At 37.6% G+C, this 21,091-nt stretch overlaps 2 protein-coding genes across 13 annotated transcripts in view; both read left to right on the plus strand.

The window, feature by feature from the left end:
- The window catches only part of LOC117323077 (glutamine--fructose-6-phosphate aminotransferase [isomerizing] 2-like), a 103,447-nt gene extending 88,716 nt beyond the window's left edge, over positions 1–14,731 (plus strand). For 7 of the 11 annotated variants that reach the window (XM_033878102.1, XM_033878086.1, XM_033878140.1 and 4 more), the window contains one exon: positions 9,288–14,731. In XM_033878102.1, coding sequence (XP_033733993.1) covers positions 9,288–9,338 — 51 coding nt within the window. In that variant the 3' untranslated portion in view covers positions 9,339–14,731. Of the gene's footprint in view, positions 1–1,014; positions 1,084–9,287 lie in introns of all 11 variants that reach the window. The other 4 variants (XM_033878117.1, XM_033878124.1, XR_004531649.1 and 1 more) reach the window with 3 other exon arrangements.
- Positions 14,732–19,989: 5,258 nt separating this feature from the next.
- The window catches only part of LOC117323135 (5-phosphohydroxy-L-lysine phospho-lyase-like), a 36,320-nt gene continuing 35,218 nt past the window's right edge, over positions 19,990–21,091 (plus strand). Inside the window, exon 1 of one of the 2 annotated variants that reach the window (XM_033878169.1) lies at positions 19,990–20,730. In XM_033878169.1, the coding sequence (XP_033734060.1) occupies positions 20,606–20,730 (125 nt within the window). In that variant the 5' untranslated portion in view covers positions 19,990–20,605. The remainder of the gene's footprint in view (positions 20,731–21,091) is intronic. The other variant, XM_033878176.1, reaches the window with a different exon arrangement.

Below are 21,091 nucleotides of genomic sequence, written 5' to 3' on the forward strand. Positions count from 1 at the left end.
ACCCTATGTCCTTGTATACCTGGTGTACCTCCATGTCCCTCTATACCTGGAGTGACCCTATGACCTTGTATACCTGATGAAGAACGAGGTGGTGGTATGAAATAGGTGAGATATAATAGCATGAGGACCAGGATACAAACATGTTTGGGTGAAGTCTCTTTCTTGACATTATACATGGGACTTGGTCTTATCTTTTGTTTGAGAATGTTTACAGAAGAATTATTTTATTTTCTCTTCATGCGATTATAATGTGAGTATATTTATTAATCAGCTGTGCCTGCCTGTGAAATATTAATTTAACACTTGCGGTTAATTTTGAGGTCATATGTTTTTATCTGAATTCAGGTGTTCTGTAACATTTTACATTTTAGAAACATAATTGATATAATCTTATCATACAATGCTGTCTCTCCAACAAATATTTTAAAACATCTGATAAATTTATTAATCTTTAATGGGTCCTAAACATTGGCTATCTGAATGCTGTTGCATTAGAGGGACAGTAAAACTTGTTTTCCCCTTTTTACCTTTACATAACATAAACAGATTCTCTTAGTTTTTATTTCAATAAGCTTGTTTAAAACATTTATCCATTTTCTTTACTTTTTTGTAATTATTTAATTTTGATATGTCAATAATGAAATGATAGAGAAATTTAAAAAAAATTAAAACTAAGCTACTCAATGTATCATGTTAAACACAGATTGACTTTTTTGTAATTATTAAATTTTGATATGTCAATAATAAAATGATAGAGAAAGCTAAGCTAATCAATGTATCATGTTAAACACAGATTGATGACAACAAAGAATCTCAGTAAACCTTGTTATAATTTTCAGTTGATATATCTTTTTTCATTTATATAAATCTGATGGCAAAACAGAAGCAATTTTAAAATTTCTCAGACTTTTAACTTTGTTAATGTGAGATGTGATGAAAGGTGTTTTTGATGAAAATTATTTTTTTAGATTCATTCCATCCCATATATATATTTCTGCTCCTATTTCAAAACAGGTTGACTGCCCTCGTAACCTTGCTAAGAGTGTGACAGTGGAATGATCTTCCCATGTACACAGCATCAATGTAAGCATTATGAGTAATATTGAGTGTTGTGAAATCTACCAATGGTGGAACAGATGACATATCTGTACCCATATTCCTTTGTCAGAAGTAACCTGATTGGATAGATTGTTTGTGTAACACTTTGCAGTTACTCCTTCCACATTTCAGAATGTTCTCATCAGTTTGTTATTTATATAAGTTGGCATTTGGAAGAAACTTTCTTTAATTTTTAAAATCATTCAGCATTCTTTTCAAATTGTGATGAGATGTCCTCTATGCAAGAATTACAACAAACAATCATTAACATTCAGGCTATTTCTCCAAACCACGGGCAGCTGATACTTCTCTGGTTTATTAACGTACAAAGGTGGTCAGGATCTTTAGCATGCTAAAAAGGGTTGGCTTATAAAAACCAGCTGTACTCTTTATTTATTTATTTTCATGAAAACAAAGCCTGTATTGCTTCAGTTTACCTGCCCAAATCTTGATGTGGCAGCACTGCCCTTTACTTGACCAGGCCAAATCTTGATGTGGCAGCACTGCCCTTTACTTGACCAGCCCAAATCTTGATGTGGCAGCGCTGCCCTTTACTTGACCAGGCCAAATCTTGATGTGGCAGCTGCCCATGAGTTTACCTGGCTCCAAGTCATGCCTGGATGAAGCAGACTCATTTTAGTTTACCTGGTCATGCCTTGATGTGGCAGCTGCCCTTTTTCTATCCATCAACCAAACAAGCATGTTCTTCAAAAAATTTCAAGCTAGTCCAGAATGACCATGATTGATTGACTGAATTTAGCATCACTCTCCATAGGAATCCAATGATCTTTAAAAAAAAGTATAAACCCAGCATTACTTTTAAATTTAGTTATTAAATAGGATTTAATATTTTCACTGACCATGCATCAAAAGTGACCACCATTGCAAATGTAGATGAAGTGTGCACTAAAACATACTAAAAACACTGTCAACCCTTTATAAGGATTTTCCTAGCACAATTTTACCTGTCATATACTCCTGCTAAAACACTGTCAACCCTTTATAAGGATTTCCTAGCACAATTTTACCTGTCATATACTCCTACTAAAACACTGTCTTTCTCACAATGTATTGTATGTATATTTCTGAGATTAGATTTGTAGGTTCTGCATGGTCAAAGTTGTGCATGTTGAATCTTGAGACTGATCTGTTGGCCATTTTGTAAGGATCTTTTCTCAAATTAAATATGTTTGTTCCCCCATTGTAAGTTTTCATGAATGTGTTTCATTTTGAAACTGCTATGAAAAATGATCGCTGACAGGCAGCTATTTTGAATTTTGACAATTGTTATCTCTGTTTCTCCGAGTTCATCATGGGTCTCTCTCAAATTTGGAAAAGAAGATAACCAACGGGTTGCTAGTTAAAGTTTACTATTATATAGATAATTTTTCAGATATCTCTTGAATTTCTCCTAGGTTCTGCTTGTACTATAATTAGTTGTTACTAGTTTGTTAACTCTATTTCTCTGAGTTCTTGATGGAGCTTTTAAGGATATCATATGTAGGTTCAGCTTGATTAGAAATGATTAAGAGGAAGAAAAAAATAGAGAAAAGATCTAATTGTCTTACTGAGATCCAGTAAAGGTCATTCAATGGTGGCCAACAAAATCCCTCTGCGATCTCTTGTTATACAAAATAATGGATTGATGATTGAGAAATTACTGGATAATTAAGAGTATGTTGGATTATACTGCAATCACATTTCCAGCAAGACTACTTGTAAATTATGGAGATTATGGACGAGATTTGTGTAAACAAACGGAGACTATAACAATTATTTATACACTTCTATAAAACTAGGTAGTCTGACCAGTCCTTGGGTGGGTCTAGTGCTCAAGGTTCACAGGCTTTACATTTTCATTTTTCATTCCTCAAATCATATTTTTATACATTACTTGCATTCTGTCACCTTCAACATTTTTATATATATATATATATACATGACATAGTAACACAAATGACAATGGAACACAATTTTATGACTCGTACCCTGACCAGGCCTTGAACTCATGACTTCCTACTTCACCTGATGAAAGCACCTTATATCTTAATTAAGATATTACCCTAAACTTTCATAAGTAAATGGATGATACTAAAGTTAGATGACATGGTAGACATCTCAACGCAGCCACCAAACTTGGTATATAGTTAGATCACATGGTAGACATCTCAACACAGCCGCCAAACTTGGTATATAGTTAGATCACACGGCAGACATCTCGACACAGCCACCAAACTTGGTATATAGTTAGATGACATGGTAGACATCTCGACACAGCCACCAAACTTGGTATATAGTTAGATGACATGGTAGACATCTCAACACAGCCCCACCAAACTTGGTATATAGTTAGATAACATGGTAGACATCTCAACACAGCCACCAAACTTGGTATATAGTTAGATGACATGGTAGACATCTCAACACAGCCACCAAACTTGGTATATAGTTAGATGACATGGTAGACATCTCAACACAGCCACCAAACTTGGTATATAGTTAGATAACATGGTAGACATCTCAACACAGCCACCAAACTTGGTATATAGTTAGATCACATGGTAGACATCTCAACACAGCCACCAAACTTGGTATATAGTTAGATAACATGGTAGACATCTCAACACAGCCACCAAACTTGGTATATAGTTAGATCACATGGCAGACATCTCAACACAGCCACCAAACTTGGTATATAGTTAGATAGCATGGTAGACATCTCAACACAGCCACCAAACTTGGTATTCAGTTAGATGACATGGTAGACATCTCAACACAGCCACCAAACTTGGTATTATAAGTTAGATAACATGGTAGACATCTCAACACAGCCACCAAACTTGGTATTCAGTTAGATCACACGGCAGACATCTCAACACAGCCACCAAACTTGGTATATAGTTAGATCACATGGCAGACATCTCAACACAGCCACCAAACTTGGTATATAGTTAGATCACATGGCAGACATCTCAACACAGCCACCAAACTTGGTATATAGTTAGATCACATGGTAGACATCTCAACACAGCCACCAAACTTGGTATATAGTTAGATCACATGGTAGACATCTCAACACAGCCACCAAACTTGGTATATAGTTAGATCACATGGTAGACATCTCAACACAGCCACCAAACTTGGTATATAGTTAGATCACACGGCAGACATCTCAACACAGCCTTCATTTATGGAATATCATCCAGAATTTATGGTCCAGTGACTGGAAATAGGGATGGTGGGAATCTGGACTTTGCGTTTTGTATTTAGCTCATTTTGTATTTAGCTCATTTTCTTCAAAAATTATCTATGTTATTCCATGGCCAGCAAAACACAATCTATAGATTCTGTAAATGTTTTTGTGTGTATTTTTCAGTTAAAAACCTTAAGAGTTTTAGAAATTAATGTATCTGGTAAGATCATTATTGTTTCTCGCACTGACTTACTGTTGGCTTGTAATTTATAGTCAAACTGGACCAAGTTCTATAATATATCACATGTATTTCTGTCTCACTTTCCAGAAAAATATGGTGTAGTAATGGGGAAAAAAATTCATATTTAGGTGAATTTTGATAATTATTGAATTAAAAGGTCACAAAAGTGAAATGTGTTATATCTGGATGGCACAGGCCCATTTGGCCTCTTGTCAACTTAAGATAAAATAGACATGTATAGATAAGTGTGTTTGTTGCTAAGATACCATCCAGTTGATATCACTTGATGTGAACCCTTTCAACCAATTAAGTCGCACCTAGCTACGAAATATACATGGTTACCATAGCAATATTGATTTTCTAGTCATACATAAATTCACAATTATCACCCACAATCAGCAGGGGATTTGCTTTTCAAATCACAGGTCTTAAGTTATATTATTTTTTAGAAAGTACTGGATAGATCGCTCTCAAATTTTCTACACTACATGTTTATGCTTCAGTGTAATTTGTGTTTGGGTACAGTGCAGAATTTAATTTTAGTGTCAAAGAGCGTTATCGCCATTTCTATTTTTACGTATAATTCTTATTTGAAATTTGCCTCTTTTTGGCCCATGTTTGTAGATATGATCTGCAGTCTTTGGTAAGCTGGCAGTACACTACTAGTCATCTGTTTTGCCCCCTACAGCTTTGTTCAGTTGCCAATGTTACATTCTATGCTTGATTAATAGGACTTTTCTATTCTGAATCAGTTTCTGTTCAATTAATGCTCTGGAAGTACATGTAGTGAAATGCACATACATATTGGGAAAGATTTAAGTTTTTTTCACAGATTACAGAGCACATTTCTTTAGTGTCTTGGTCACTTTGTCATTACATGATTTGAGTTTTACAATATGGGCACATCATCAGGTGAATATCTGAAACAATATACAATTTATATACCCAATCTCTGGGCAGTGTTGGACTGGCTTTCCTGTCTGGTCAGTCCTATTTATCTGGTCATCTTTATGTCTCTTATCTCCAGCTTGCTCTCTTGTCTTTTTCTACATTTTCCCTCTCTTTGTCTCTTGTCTTTTTCTACATTTTCCCTCTTTGTCTCTTGTCTTTTTCTACATTTTCCTCTCTTTGTCTTGTCTTTTTCTACCTTTTTCCTCTCTTTGTCTCGTCTTTTCTACATTTTTCCTCTCTTTGTCTCGTCTTTTTCTACCTTTTTCCTCTCTTTGTCTCGTCTTTTTCTACCTTTTTCCTCTCTTTGTCTCGTCTTTTTCTACATTTTTCCACTCTTTGTCTCTTGTCTTTGCCTGTTGTATTTTATCCAGTGCTATGCTGTACAATTATTTGCATAATTCATTGATAAGCTTGTTGCATCATATCAGTTTGATGATTTTATATTTTAGATAAAAAGATAAACTACAATGAATATGTCTTTTAATGTATCTCATAATATACAATATATTAATATTACTTGGAAAACTCAGTGATTTATTTATAATTTCAGCATCTAAGTTAGACACCATCAGTAGGATTCCCCCACTGCATTCTTCAACCACTAACCTACTCCTTCCACTATATATCTATCCACCACTAATCCATTCCTACGATCTATCCACCACTAATCCATTCCTACCATCTATCCACCACTAATCCATTCCTACCATGTATCCACCACTAATCCATTCCTACCATCTATCCACCACTAATCCATTCCTACTATCTATACCCCACTAATCCATTCCTACTATCTATCCACCACTAATCCATTCCTACCATGTATCCACCACTAATCCATTCCTACCATCTATCCACCACTAATCCATTCCTACCATCTATCCACCACTAATCCATTCCTACTATCTATACCCCACTAATCCATTCCTACTATATATCCACCACTAATCCATTCCTACTATCTAGTCACCACTAATCCATTCCTACTATATATCCACCACTAATCCATTCCTACTATATATCCACCACTAATCCATTCCACCACTAATCCATTCCTACCATGTATCCACCACTAATCCATTCCTACCATGTATCCACCACTAATCCATTCCTACCATCTATCCACCACTAATCCATTCCTACTATCTAGTCACCACTAATCCATTCCTACCATGTATCCCCCACTAATCCATTCCTACCATGTATCCACCACTAATCCATTCCACCACTAATCCATTCCTACCATGTATCCCCCACTAATCCATTCCTACTATCTATCCACCACTAATCCATTCCTACTATCTATCCACCACTAATCCATTCCTACCATGTATCCACCACTAATCCATTCCTACCATGTATCCACCACTAATCCATTCCTACCATCTATCCACCACTGATCCATTCCTACTATCTATCCACCACTAATCCATTCCTACCATCTATCCACCACTAATCCATTCCACCACTAATCCATTCCTACTATCTATCCACCACTAATCCATTCCTACCATGTATCCACCACTAATCCATTCCTACTATCTATCCACCACTAATCCATTCCTACTATCTATCCACCACTAATCCATTCCTACCATGTATCCACCACTAATCCATTCCTACTATCTATCCACCACTAATCCATTCTACCATGTATCCACCACTAATCCATTCCTACCATCTATCCACCACTAATCTATTCCTACCATGTATCCACCACTAATCCATTCCTACCATCTATCCCCCACTAATCCATTCCTACCATCTATCCACCACTAATCCATTCCTACTATCTATCCACCACTAATCCATTCCACCACTAATCCATTCTACCATGTATCCACCACTAATCCATTCCTACCATCTATCCACCACTAATCCATTCCTACCATCTATCCACCACTAATCCATTCCTACCATCTATCCACCACTAATCCATTCCTACTATCTATCCACCACTAATCCATTCCTACCATCTATACCCCACTAATCCATTCCTACTATATATCCACCACTAATCCATTCCTACTATCTAGTCACCACTAATCCATTCCTACCATGTATCCCCCACTAATCCATTCCTACCATGTATCCACCACTAATCCATTCCACCACTAATCCATTCCTACCATGTATCCCCCACTAATCCATTCCTACTATCTATCCACCACTAATCCATTCCTACTATCTATCCACCACTAATCCATTCCTACCATGTATCCACCACTAGTATCCAGTCCTACCAGTGTATCCACCACTAATCCATTCCTACCCATCTGATCCACCACTGATCCATTCCTACTATCTATCCACCACCTAATCATTCCTACAATCTATTCCACCACTAATCAATCCACCACTAATCCATTCCTACTATCTATCCCACCACTAATCCATTCCTACCATGTATCCACCACTAATCCATTCCTTACCATGTATCCCCCACTAATCATTCCTACCATGTATCCACACTAATCATTCCTACTATACTATCCACCACTAATCCATTCCTACTATCTAATCCACCACTAATCCATTCCTACCATGTATCCACCACTAATCCATTTCTACTATCTATCCCACGAATCCATTCTACCAATGTATCCACCACGAATCATTCCTACCATCTATCTCACCACTAATCCTTCCTACCTCTATCCCCACTAATCCATTCCTACTATCTAGCCACCACTAATCCATTCCTATCATCTATCCACCACTAATCTCACTTCCACCATAATCCACTCACTAATCCACCAATCTATCTTATTCTATCCCACTATACATCTACATCTATCCCACTATCCTTCCACTATTCCACAACTAATCCATTCCAACCATGATCCACCACAAATGCCATTCCATCCACACTAATCCATTCCTACATCTATCCACCATACCATTCCTATATCTTCACCATACCTCCACCTATCCACCCACTGTCCATTCCACATATCCACCTACATCCATCCTACCATTGTCCCCACATCCATCCACCATGAACCCTATCATTCCATTTATCCACCACTAATCCATTCCTACCATCTATCCACCACTAATCCATTCCTACTATCTATCCACCACTAATCCATTCCTACCATGTATCCACCACTAATCCATTCCTACCATGTATCCACCACAATCCATTCCTACATTATCCACCACTAATCCATTCATACCATGTATCACATCACTATCCATCCTACCATGTATCCACCCTATCATCCTACTATTTATCCACCACTAATCCATTCCACCACTAATCCATTCCTACCATGTATCCACCACTTATCCATTCCTACCATGTATCCACCACTAATCCATTCCTACCATGTATCCACCACTAATCCATTCCTACTATCTATCCACCACTAATCCATTCCACCACTAATCCATTCCTACCATGTATCCACCACTAATCCATTCCTACCATGTATCCACCACTAATCCATTCCTTCTATCTATCCACCACTAATCCATTCCTACTATCTATCCACCACTAATCCATTCCTACTATCTATCCCCCACTAATCCATTCCTACTATCTAGTCACCACTAATCCATTCCTATCATGTATCCCCCACTAATCCATTCCTACCATGTATCCACCACTAATCCATTCCTACCATGTATCCACCACTGATCCATTCCTACTATCTACCCACCACTAATCCATTCCTACTATCTATCCACCACTTGTTCCCTAATTGGGTTGATGGTGTTTCATTTACAATCATATAACAATGAAGCCAGGTGGCAGGACGTCAACCGATTAATACCATTATTTTTGTTTTTGACCATTAGGTGGACCAACCTCGGGCATTGCTGAAGACATACACCTCACACAGCTCCTAGGATCACTGGACCAGTTTATGTGGGCTAGTCTTATCCTCTTTTTAACTATGCAGCTGGAACTTAAGATAGTATAAGTTTGGAGATGATGCTTGGGTGATATTTCTGTAAATAATAACTTTGGGAAAACCCTCATGTGACAGACTGTAAATGTTTTGTTACCTGTGTGCAATTATGTGGGACCATGTATGACAACCTAATGAGCTAGACATTTAACCTTATATATTAATGTTCTATGCTATGTGTAATTTTGTCTTGTTAAATATTACTTTCATGCATGGTTTTAAATATTCAATTTGACTTTTGATTCAGTTGATCAATAATTAATATATTGACAGTCACATATTCCATTGTTCTGATAAAGATAGCAAGTCTGATTTCTACATATCACAAAGGATCATATATAACAAGATTACAGATCTAGGTGTGACAAGAGGTCACATCACAGGTCTGGGTGTGACAAGAGGTCACATCACAGCTCTTGGTGTGACAAGAGGTCACATCACAGCTCTGGGTGTGACAAGAGGTCACATCACAGCTCCGGGTGTGACAAGAGGTCACATCACATGTCTGGATGTGACAAGAGGTCATGTCACAGGTCTTGAGTGTGACAAGAGGTCACATCACAGGTCTGGGTGTGACAAGAGGTCACATCACAGGTCTGGATGTGACAAGAGGTCACATCACAGGTCTGGATGTGACAAGAGATCACGTCACAGGTCTTGAGTGTGACAAGAGGTCACATCACAATTGTGTTAAATCTGTGTTTACAAGAATCTCATTTCAGTTTTCAAAAAATTATACTCAAAATATTCTAGATGATTGATAATCCAAATAATTGCCAGTTTCTATAGCTTATTTATGTTAATTCTAGAGACACAAACAGGTACGGTTACACATGTCAGTGCTCTGATTAACCACTAACAGGTCAGAATATTACATATCAATTTTTTCTGATTAACCACAAACCAAGTGACCTTGACATTTTGGGTTATGTTTACATATTTTTGGTATTTTTATTTGTATAAATGTGATGTGTCTTTAGAACCAATTCTGATGAAACAGTCATGGTAAATCTCATTGTCTTGTATTTAACTTTTACTGATAAGTAGCCGACTTATTTATAGATGACCTCAAAGTTATACACTGGTGTTTACACCTGTACAGTTCAATTCAAAATCCTTTTGGTATTTTAAGTTGCATACATTTATACAGACAACATCTCATTGCGACTTGTACAGTTTGAATTTTGGGGATGTGATCAGGAAATGTATTGATAGTGGGACGTGTCCATCACTTGATAGTGGGACATGTCCATCACTTGATAGTGGGACGTGTCCGTCACTTGATAGTGGGACATGCCCATCAATTGATAGTGGGACATGTCCATCACTTGATAGTGGGACATGCCCATCACTTGATAGTGGGACGTGCCCATCACTTGATAGTGGGATGTGCCCATCACTTGATAGTGGGACATGCCCATCACTTGATAGTGGGACGTGCCCATCACTTGATAGTGGGATGTGCCCATCACTTGATAGTGGGGCGTGTCCATCACTTGTATTGTTCCAATGAGATCTCAGTATTTGAATGTGTTCACACAACAAGTGTGTCTTTGTCATAACCTATATGGTGTGAAAGCGTGTACCTTACTTGTCGTCATGGTCCTGGAATACAATTGTCCTCTGTCATCTGTTTGGTTGTCCCTCTACATGTCCTTACGTGGTTTGTATACAATAGTATTTATTAAGATTGTTATTTTTGTTTCTATCATTGTACTGATAATTTTTTTGAGGTATTTCTTTGTTTTACATGATTGTTTAGTTTCAATTTGTCTATTTTTACACTATTGTTATCAAGATCTAGCCTGTTTGTTTTTTAAGTAATATGTTTAGAAATATGTGACATGACTTGATTGTGTATGATTTATTTCTTTACTTATATTAACTTTAGTTAATAGTGTACTAAAGGTCATAAAAATAATACAAACATTTAATATTGTATGATGTAATGAAGGTCATACACAGGCTGGTGACATCATGTAATATACTGATATCAAGGTCATACACAGGATGGTGACATCGTGTGATGTACTGATATCAAGTCATACACAGGCTGGTGACATCATGTAATATACTGATATCAAGGTCATACACTGGATGGTGACATCGTGTGATGTACTGATATCAAGGTCATACACAGTCATAAGGTTATAAGGTTTAATGTATTGTTTACTACATAGATCACTGATTCTACATCATTCTGTTATCATAGGTCTATAATAACATTGATAACCTTTGTGTAAGAAAATATTTAAAATTTGTTTATACTTGCAATCTGCTAAATCATAAATGGTGTTTAACTTTCCAAAGAATCTGTCAATTTTACTTTATCACAGAAATCTATTTTGTTGTTTTATTTTTGATACTATTGTTTCCAGGATGTATATAAGTGAATCTCGTCTTGATCGAGTTAGATGTGTTGAGCTAAATGTTATCTAAGGTTATAGTGAGATTGGCATTATCTCAGTAATTCCACCCTTTTGTTCCTTTTCCGACAGCCTCCTATATAGGGAATGTCTTTATTCAAGAGTAAATCCAGGCTCGCTTGGTTTACTTAAGATCATACTGCTCAAAAAGATATTATGATGCAAATCATTAATCCCTGGCAGCCATGATCAAAACTATATCCCTGGCAGCTATGATCAGAACTGTATCCCTGGCAGCCGTGATCAGAACTATATCCCTGGCAGCCATGATTAGAACTTTATCCCTGGCAGCCATGTTCAGAACTTTATCCCTGGCAGCCATGATCAGAACTATATCCCTGGCAGCCATGATCAGAACTATATCCCTGGCAGCCATGATCAGAACTGTAACCCTGGCAGCCATGTTCAGAACTTTATCCCTGGCAGCTATGTTCAGAACTATATCCCTGGCAGCCATGATTAGAACTTTATCCCTGGCAGCCATGTTCAGAACTATATCCCTGGCAGCCATGGTTAGAACTTTATCCCTGGCAGCCATGATCAGAACTATATCCCTGGCAGCCATGATCAGAACTGTATCCCTGGCAGCCATGATCAGAGCTATATTCCTGGCAGCCATGTTCAGAACTGTATCCCTGGTAGCCATAATACCGTAAGAAGTTTATCCTTGGTAATCATGGTAAGAACTATATCCCTGGTAACCATTGTAAGAACTATATCCCTGGTAACCTTGATAAGAACTATATCCCTGGTAACCATGATTAGAACTACAAAATTGTATATCCCTGGTTACCATGGTAAGATCTATATCCCTGGTAACCACAGAACTATATCCCCGGTAACGATGATTAGAACTATATCCCTGGTAACCATGGTTAGAACTATATCCCTGGTAACCTTGATAAGAACTATATCCATGGTAACCTTGATAAGAACTACATCCCTGGTAACCATGGTTAGAACTATATCCCTGGTAACCTTGATAAGAACTATATCCATGGTAACCTTGATAAGAACTATATCCCTGGTAACCATGGTTAGAACTATATCCCTGGTAACCTTGATAAGAACTATATCCCTGGTAACCATGGTTAGAACTATATCCCTGGTAACCTTGATAAGAACTATATCCCTGGTAACCATGGTTAGAACTATATCCCTGGTAACCTTGATAAGAACTATATCCCTGGTAACCATGGTTAGAACTATATCCCTGGTAACCTTGATAAGAACTATATCCCTGGTAACCATGGTTAGAACTATATCCCTGGTAACCTTGATAAGAACTATATCCATTTGAGCCATGATTAGAACTATATCTCTCAGATAAACAACTGGTCTGGTAGTACTTAACCCGAGAACTTCTGGGGCTAATTATCATAGAAACCTGACCATGTTGAACTGTTTCTTTATTTACACAAATATGTTATATTGTAATCAAGAATTATACATATATATTAATGATTCAGTATTTATTACACTGTCAGTCAATTAGAGTTATATATTGTATTGTACCTCCTGTCCTCCTCATATTGCTTTAACTCCAGATAGAACCATGTAGGGAGCCATGGTGGTCTACATATATTGGAATGTCTTTGAGGACACCTGGTATACATATTTGAGAACAGGTATATGTCTTCTGAGAACATATACCGGTATGTCTTCTGAGAACAGGTATACATTCTTAGAACCAATATATATCATTAACAATTGGTGATAAACATAGAGTTTTTGGTTCACACAAGATTTACAAGGGGTTTGTTATTTGTGGTATTACCATAGCTTTAAATGGTGAGAATTTAGTCGTTATTACAGATTAATAGTTTTATGTTTATGTATTATTGGGTTTTAAATACTGCTTTTAATCAGAAACATTATGTGTTTATTTGTAGATGTATATATGTGTTGATGATTATCAAATTCATCAGACAACATATATTTTTATTATATTATTATAAATTGTGGTGTCACAACATTTTAATAAAATGCATATTTTTAGTTTGTGTAACATGGAATATTGAAACACTAACCCCTTACCAGTATGAATGGGGACTTCGAGGGTATATATACAGTGTAAGCCAAGTAATTTCTAGGTCAGAGGGATTTCAAGGATGTGGAATAATACATTGTAGGGGTGAACTCCAGAAAGAGGTCGAGTGTTCCTAGGTTACAGGGAGTTCACGGGTGGAGTAGTGTATGTACAGTGCAGTGTAGGGGTGAACTCGAGGAAGACGTTCACAGTACAGTTAAGTGGAGTAACATTAGTTGTCTTATAAGAACTTTCGTGTCATACCGAAAATGTTTTATGAAGTTACCTTGTTGTTTATGCATAAATATATTTGTCTGCAAGAAAACCTTTGTAAACACATGTATTTTAGAATCAATCTTATTTTGGTGCTTTCACTAAAAATGTTGCTGTAAGGTATTACTGCACTAATTAGTCTGTATGTTGCTTCTAGTGGCAAAAAAGTCAGAGAGAAAATTATCATTGAATGCTATCAGTTAAAGTTTGATAAGACCTTATAATTGATCACACCAAGTATATTGGTTTACAGTGCTTGAACATCTTCTGACTAACAAGGGAGATAATTACCCTCGGTACATTCTTAAGGCAATCAGTTGTGTATACTCTGCTAGATGGAAATGTTGTCGTTCTTAGAGTGCAGCTCTAAAGAATGAGTCCACAAATTAGGCAGAGGCTGTATAATTAACCAAAGTCAGCTCAGTTTGTGATAGTTTGATGTGAAATTCAGGATTTTGACATTTTCATTATACAATATTGTATAGGTACAGCTTTGATGGTAATGTGGGCATACTTAGATGATTTAGTCCAATAATGAGGGATAATTGTAATATGATTATACAAAAATGTAGATGGAAAATAAAAATAAATTGCAGTGATTAATACTTGTGTTGCTTCCTTTCTTAAGCTCATAATTATAGTAACCCCCACAAATGTCAACCAGAGAATTGTAGATCTTTTAGAAATAACAAGGTTACAGTGACCTATATTCACCTCCTGACAACACAACAGAGACTAACAGACTTGCTACTGTATACCTGCTACAAAAGATACTCTCGTACCAAGTAATCCAAAATATTGTCATCAGAATGGGCAGTTTCACCAATGAATGCTTACATCAGAGTGGCTCCGGGCTGTTTGGAAAACCTCAGAGTGGCTCCGGGCTGTTTGGAAACCCTCAGAGTGGCTCCGGGCTGTTTGGAAACCCTCAGAGTGGCTCCGGGCTGTTTGGAAAACCTCAGAGTGGCTCCGGGCTGTTTGGAAACCCTCAGAGTGGCTCCGGGCTGTTTGGAAACCCTCAGAGTGGCTCCGGGCTGTTTGGAAAACCTCAGAGTGGCTCTGGGCTGTTTGGAAACCCTCAGAGTGGCTCCGGGCTGTTTGGAAACCCTCAGAGTGGCTCCTGGCTGTTTGGAAACCCTCAGAGTGGCTCCGGGCTGTTTGGAAAACCTCAGAGTGGCTCCGGGCTGTTTGGAAACCCTCAGAGTGGCTCCTGGCTGTTTGGAAACCCTCAAGAGTGGCTCCGGGCTGTTTGGAAACCCTCAGAGTGGCTCCGGGCTGTTTGGAAACCCTCAGAGTGGCTCCTGGCTGTTTGGAAACCCTCAAGAGTGGCTTCGGGCTGTTTGGAAACCCTCAGAGTGGCTCCGGGCTGTTTGAAAACCCTCAGAGTGGCTCCGGGCTGTTTGGAAACCCTCTGAGTGGCTCCGGGCTGTTTGGAAACCCTCAGAGTGGCTCCGGGGTGTTTGGAAACTCTCAGAGTGGCTCCGGGCTGTTTGGAAACCCTCAGAGTGGCTCCGGGCTGTTTGGAAACCCTTTTGATGCATTACCAAACATAATGGGAACTCCAGTGTGTATAAACCTGTGTATTACCCTTTGAGGACCAAATGGTGGGCCATAAAATCTTTTAAATCCTTCTTCATTTCAGATGATTGGATTTGTTATGTCAAGGCTTGGACCAGGTAAGCTATAAGAAGGATTATTACTTGACCAGTGTGAAATGCAGCCTTTGGAGATGCAGACTTAATCTGATAAGAATCTTGACTTTCCATCTGAAGATAAGGATTTCAAAGACTTAGCCAATCCTGTATTGAGTCTCAATCTCCTGTTCCCATGGAGATAACAAACCCTTGGCTTAATTAAACAATTTTGAATCCCTTCACCTAAACATGCTCCAGGCCAGATTCTGTCCATTCAGGTGTTATGGACTAATGTAGCATTTTGAAAAAGAGTTGACCGACAGATGTGACACCCTGCATGCATAGCACATGCTACAATATAGTTGATAGATATGGGAGAGCTAGCTTCCTGAGGCCCACAACAAAATAATGTCATTGACAGAGAAATATCGAAGTAATTGACAGAGAACAATATTTTCAAGCAGCAGGTGGTGGAAGACATCTAGATATGTAGCGGGTCAGTTCCAAACCATAGACTCGCACATCTATGATCAGGGTATAAACAAAATGTAGCTAAATTGAGTTCTTCTCAGAGTAACCGAATCAATTTGTATACTGTTCCATACGTGTAGATATCTTATAGTGTCAACAGGAAGACATGCTGATTTTATTACAATCTCGTACACATGTTATCAAAGTGTATATTCGTTGTTGTACGTGTCATTAGTCACCAAAATGTCACACTCAAATTATACAGTGGTTGTGATATGTACCAAATTCTAACATTTATTGTACAACTAAATTGCAAAAGACTGTTTTGTCACAAATAGAAATATCAAAGTGAGCTATGTAGGCCTCTTGGTTTCTAATATACTGATGAAAATCAGGTGAGAACTTTCAATCCTACAACGAGCTATAAAGTTAATTTATAGTGCTTACCTTTTACATCATTACAGGAAGCTTTCTGTGTCACAGATAAAGTGTTTAAGCTTTGTTTGAAAATACGAGGGCTGATTGATAAGTTGTGAGCCTCATATTGAAGGACTGGAATTTTGACAGACATATTGTATTATTTTTCAACATAATCCACTTCAGTATCTATACACTTTTGCCAGTGGTGTTTAAGGGCCTCAATGCCACTTTTATAGAACTCCTTTTCCTTAGCTGTTCAGAAAGCCATCCACTGCATGTTAGGGTTAGGGTGCCTGAAATAGCCGTTTTGGAAATAGATGAAAGCCTGATGCAGCGAGATCAGGTGAATAAGGCGGATGCTCAATCAATTTAAAACCACAATCGTGAATGGCAGCCATGGCAATGACAGACTCTTTCACCCTAACCCCAACCCATTTGTCCATTTTGCAAAAGCTGCTTGTCTTGTTTACTTAGAGTGCTACCTCGTCAATATAAACTAACTAAATGAGACCAGTCCGAGGCTCACAACTTATCAACCAGCCCTCGTATGTGACATCATTATAAAGGAATATATAATAATAAAAGAAGAGATATTAGGGCTCACACAACTAAATATTTTACCTTATGTTATTACTAGTGACTCCATCCCTTCATTTGCTCATTTGAAATTCAAATTATTTGAAATTTATATCAAATTTTTGAAGTTTTCGCTATCTGATAATTGATGTTATTGTATAGGTTTTAATGGCACATAAGAGCATACAGGAACTTGAAAGACAGCAACCCTGACATTAACGGTGCACTGGGGAATTCCTACCTTTTTACACCTGCATGGAATCCTACGTCATTCTATGTTTAGTAAGAGTGGATATTTTTGATTTTCCAAATCTCAAGACCCACTCTTTATTCTCATATAAAAGTATCCATTTCATATGTTATTGAATCAGGAAAACCGCTACAAACCACCTAAGAAACACATTTTCTTCAGGAACTTGGTTCAGACGAAACACCAGCTGATTGGCTGATTGGTTGTGCGAGTAATTATTACCCCAGTATTTTTGTTCATAACATTTTTTATCATCAGATAAAGTGGGCTATGTAGCCTTTGGTTGGTGGGCCATTGTTCATCCTTAAACAATGCTTGTTATCACAAGGTACTGGCAGGATTTCTCTAACTTCATTTGTAGGTCCGTATTTGTGCCCATTCAATTTTGAGTCTGTTTTAGGAAAACCAAATGGAAAACAAACACCTGTCTTTGATGTTGACAGCTGAAGCTTGTTGTCTCTACCAGGAATTTTGTAACAGGAGAGTCGAAAATGTAGCGGCCAGACCGGGGTTCGAACCCGGGACCTCCGAACACTAGCCGGATGTTCTACCAATTGAGCTACCTGGACACCGATGATCGACCCAGTCCAGTCCAGCTACAAGAAGAAGTGGAAGGATATTTCTAAAACTTTATATGTAGGTTCCCATTAGTCCCTTTAGTAGTGCCCATTCATGATCAGTTTTCAGCTTGATTGGGAAAACAAAACTGGCCAAATGGCAGACATCTTAAATTTTGTAATAAGAATTTATGGAGAAATACTGAATATTTTTCTAGCTTGAATTGTAGGTTCTCCTGGTCACAAGTAATGTGCCCATTCAATTTGGAGATTGACAAAGAAAACAAAAAGAACAACAGATGACCGTCTTGGTTTTTGACAGTTGTAAAATTGTGTTATCTCTGTTTCTTAAAAATTACTATGATGTATTTTGCAAACTTCATATAGATATGTTCTCCTCGGTTTCTAATGATGCCTTTTTTATTTTAAGTTTTGTCTGGAAAACAAAACAGGGCCATCTTTGCATTTTTGCGATTGAAACTTAATGATCAACATCAGATTAATGCTTTCTTTTACCTCACATATGACAGCTAAAATGGAAATGTATGTTATTGGAAATTATTATTACTACATCTTAAGGAATACTGAAATCATAATTTTCAAACTTGATATGGCATCCTCCGAATTCCACTCCTTAATGACTCCGTTCTTAAAGCCACATACTCCTAAAGAAACATAATTTTTTATATCAATGTTTACATTTTGAGCTTTTTACAGTTTTCGGACTTGATACATACCTAACAGATTATCGTGAATCAGAAACTGAAAAAAAATGTGTATTTATGAAAGTATACGGGGAATTCCCAAAAATAATAACTGTGGCTGCAGGACCAAGTTTCTCAGAAAATTAATCCCACAATGCAACGGCGGGTTTTACAGTCCCAAAAAAATGGCAGAACGCCGAAAGCGTGGACCTGGGATTGTCCTGGACCTTTTTTGGACGAGGACAATATTTTTAACCTTAAAAAAACCCCGATAACTCTGCCAAACACAACTCAACACCCCCCCGCTTATTGAAAATCTGATCCCCGAAAGATTGCAAAAATTTCTAAATCACTAAATTACTGGACCCCCCCCCCCTTTCAAATTCCTGGATCCGCACCTGGATCTAAATTTTTTATCGATGTTTTGTTGTATGCATATATTGCTACATTTTAAAATTAAGTATTTTGTTTAGTTACCTGGATATTACGCTAATATTCTGTTAATATGTTTGAATGAAAGCATTATTAGACAAAGTTCATATATGTTTGATATGTATAAAGAATGGCCATGTGTGTAGTTAGGTGCAGTGCACGTTGTTATAGCCTCGTTCTCGGCTCCGTGACAAATCTCGCGATAAATATAAATACCGTGAGTTATTCTTATACACTGATGTCTCGAGGACTCCCCCGGTCAAGCGTCCAGGCCAGTAGTCATTTTAATGTTAGGAGAGCTTAAATGAGCATCTTGGATTGTCATATATAAACTGTACATGTGTGCAACTAGAATTTTAGGTTGTTTGGGAGTATGCGACTTTAATAGATTGTTCAATTTTGAGACAGATCGCGAGAACAGGCAGTGGTCAACATTTAGACATCTTGGATTTTATTACAAAAATGAGAAAGTGTTGTACATGAATTCTGATTTCTAAACCATCCACATTTAGCATATGGGATGCAATGTCTGTGCATGGCTGCCATACAAGATTAATAATTGTACACACTGTCATATCAGGGACTTAGATCACTCTAATCCTTTGGTCACTTAAATATTGATCGGTCAAAACCACACTAAATGCCACTGTTTAATTGTAACCCACGATCACAGGGACAGGAAGAGAAAATCCTACAGTGAATTGATTTATACTTGTATGTAGAATCTAGATGTCCTCGTCCTTCAAGCGATCAAATCTATTATTATAGGTAAACAATACATGGGTAATTTTAGATAAGTTTGAGTCACTCCTCCAGGTCACGTCCCTGGCTTTTTCATTTTACATGTTCAAACGTATAAAAACAAATCCCTGTGCAAATCTGTGTCGGCTAACGATACATAGTGTCAGTGACGTCACGGACTTGCTAACATTTTTAAGCTGTTGATTGCCTATATCTCACACGTATGTAGGCTAGGAAACAGATAAATGCGTCTCTGTACAGTTTGACAGGAATAGAATGTTAACATGAATAACATCTAAGCGACATTGGTGACATTATCGGGAATATTCTGTTACTGGTCACGATGCCAGAACTTACCTTCAAGCAGACGTATGAAATGCAAAGAAGTTATGTGGGGTGAGTGTTGTATGTTGTTGTGATATAGTGAAAACAAAAACAACACACAGTGTCCTGTAAAGTCGGGTCAGTCCTAAGTATGTCATCTCGCTGCTAAAGTATGTGAAATGGTCTACATAGCTAAGGTCTCTGGCGAACAAGCCACACGACAGCGGTCATTTCAACGAGCACCTGCACTTCCGTTTCCCGTTTTACATAAGCACCCCTTGGTTATGAAACAAAGTTGTTTTCAGCTGTTTGTTGTTTTCGGAAAACGTGACTGGTTCTTTACAATCTAAGTAGAGTCCGGTATACATATGCTAAACAGTTACCTGTTAATGCACATTAGCCCTAGACTCTTTGGAGCAAGTAGGGCCTTTTCAGGAAACATGAAAACAATCAGGAATTCTTTACATCTTTCCGATTCCGTGGCCATTCAGAGGTAAGGCATTATAAAGTAGCGATTCTGATCTCGACAAGAGAGGATAACTTCGTTTTCATAATCATTTCTATTAAACTAAAGGTCTCTGCCTACACCGACCATCAAAATTTGCATGGGGTTAGAAAATTTTCATTTCATTTTCAATGAGAGACGTCTCTGATGAAGGGTAAAAATTTGAAAGAAAAAAAATCATTGGCCAAAAAGTATATTTTGAAAAATTCCCAAATATGTTAAATAGTAAAAAAATGTATATTGAGAGAAATCATTATTTTTAGCCTGTTAATTCTGTACATATTGAAAATAACACTCTTTCTTATAGTCCATATTTATAATATAGAATTATGGCCCTCTGTGGAGGGAT

Source organism: Pecten maximus, chromosome 1 (genome assembly GCF_902652985.1).
Source record: "Pecten maximus chromosome 1, xPecMax1.1, whole genome shotgun sequence".
Lineage (NCBI taxonomy): Eukaryota > Metazoa > Mollusca > Bivalvia > Pectinida > Pectinidae > Pecten > Pecten maximus.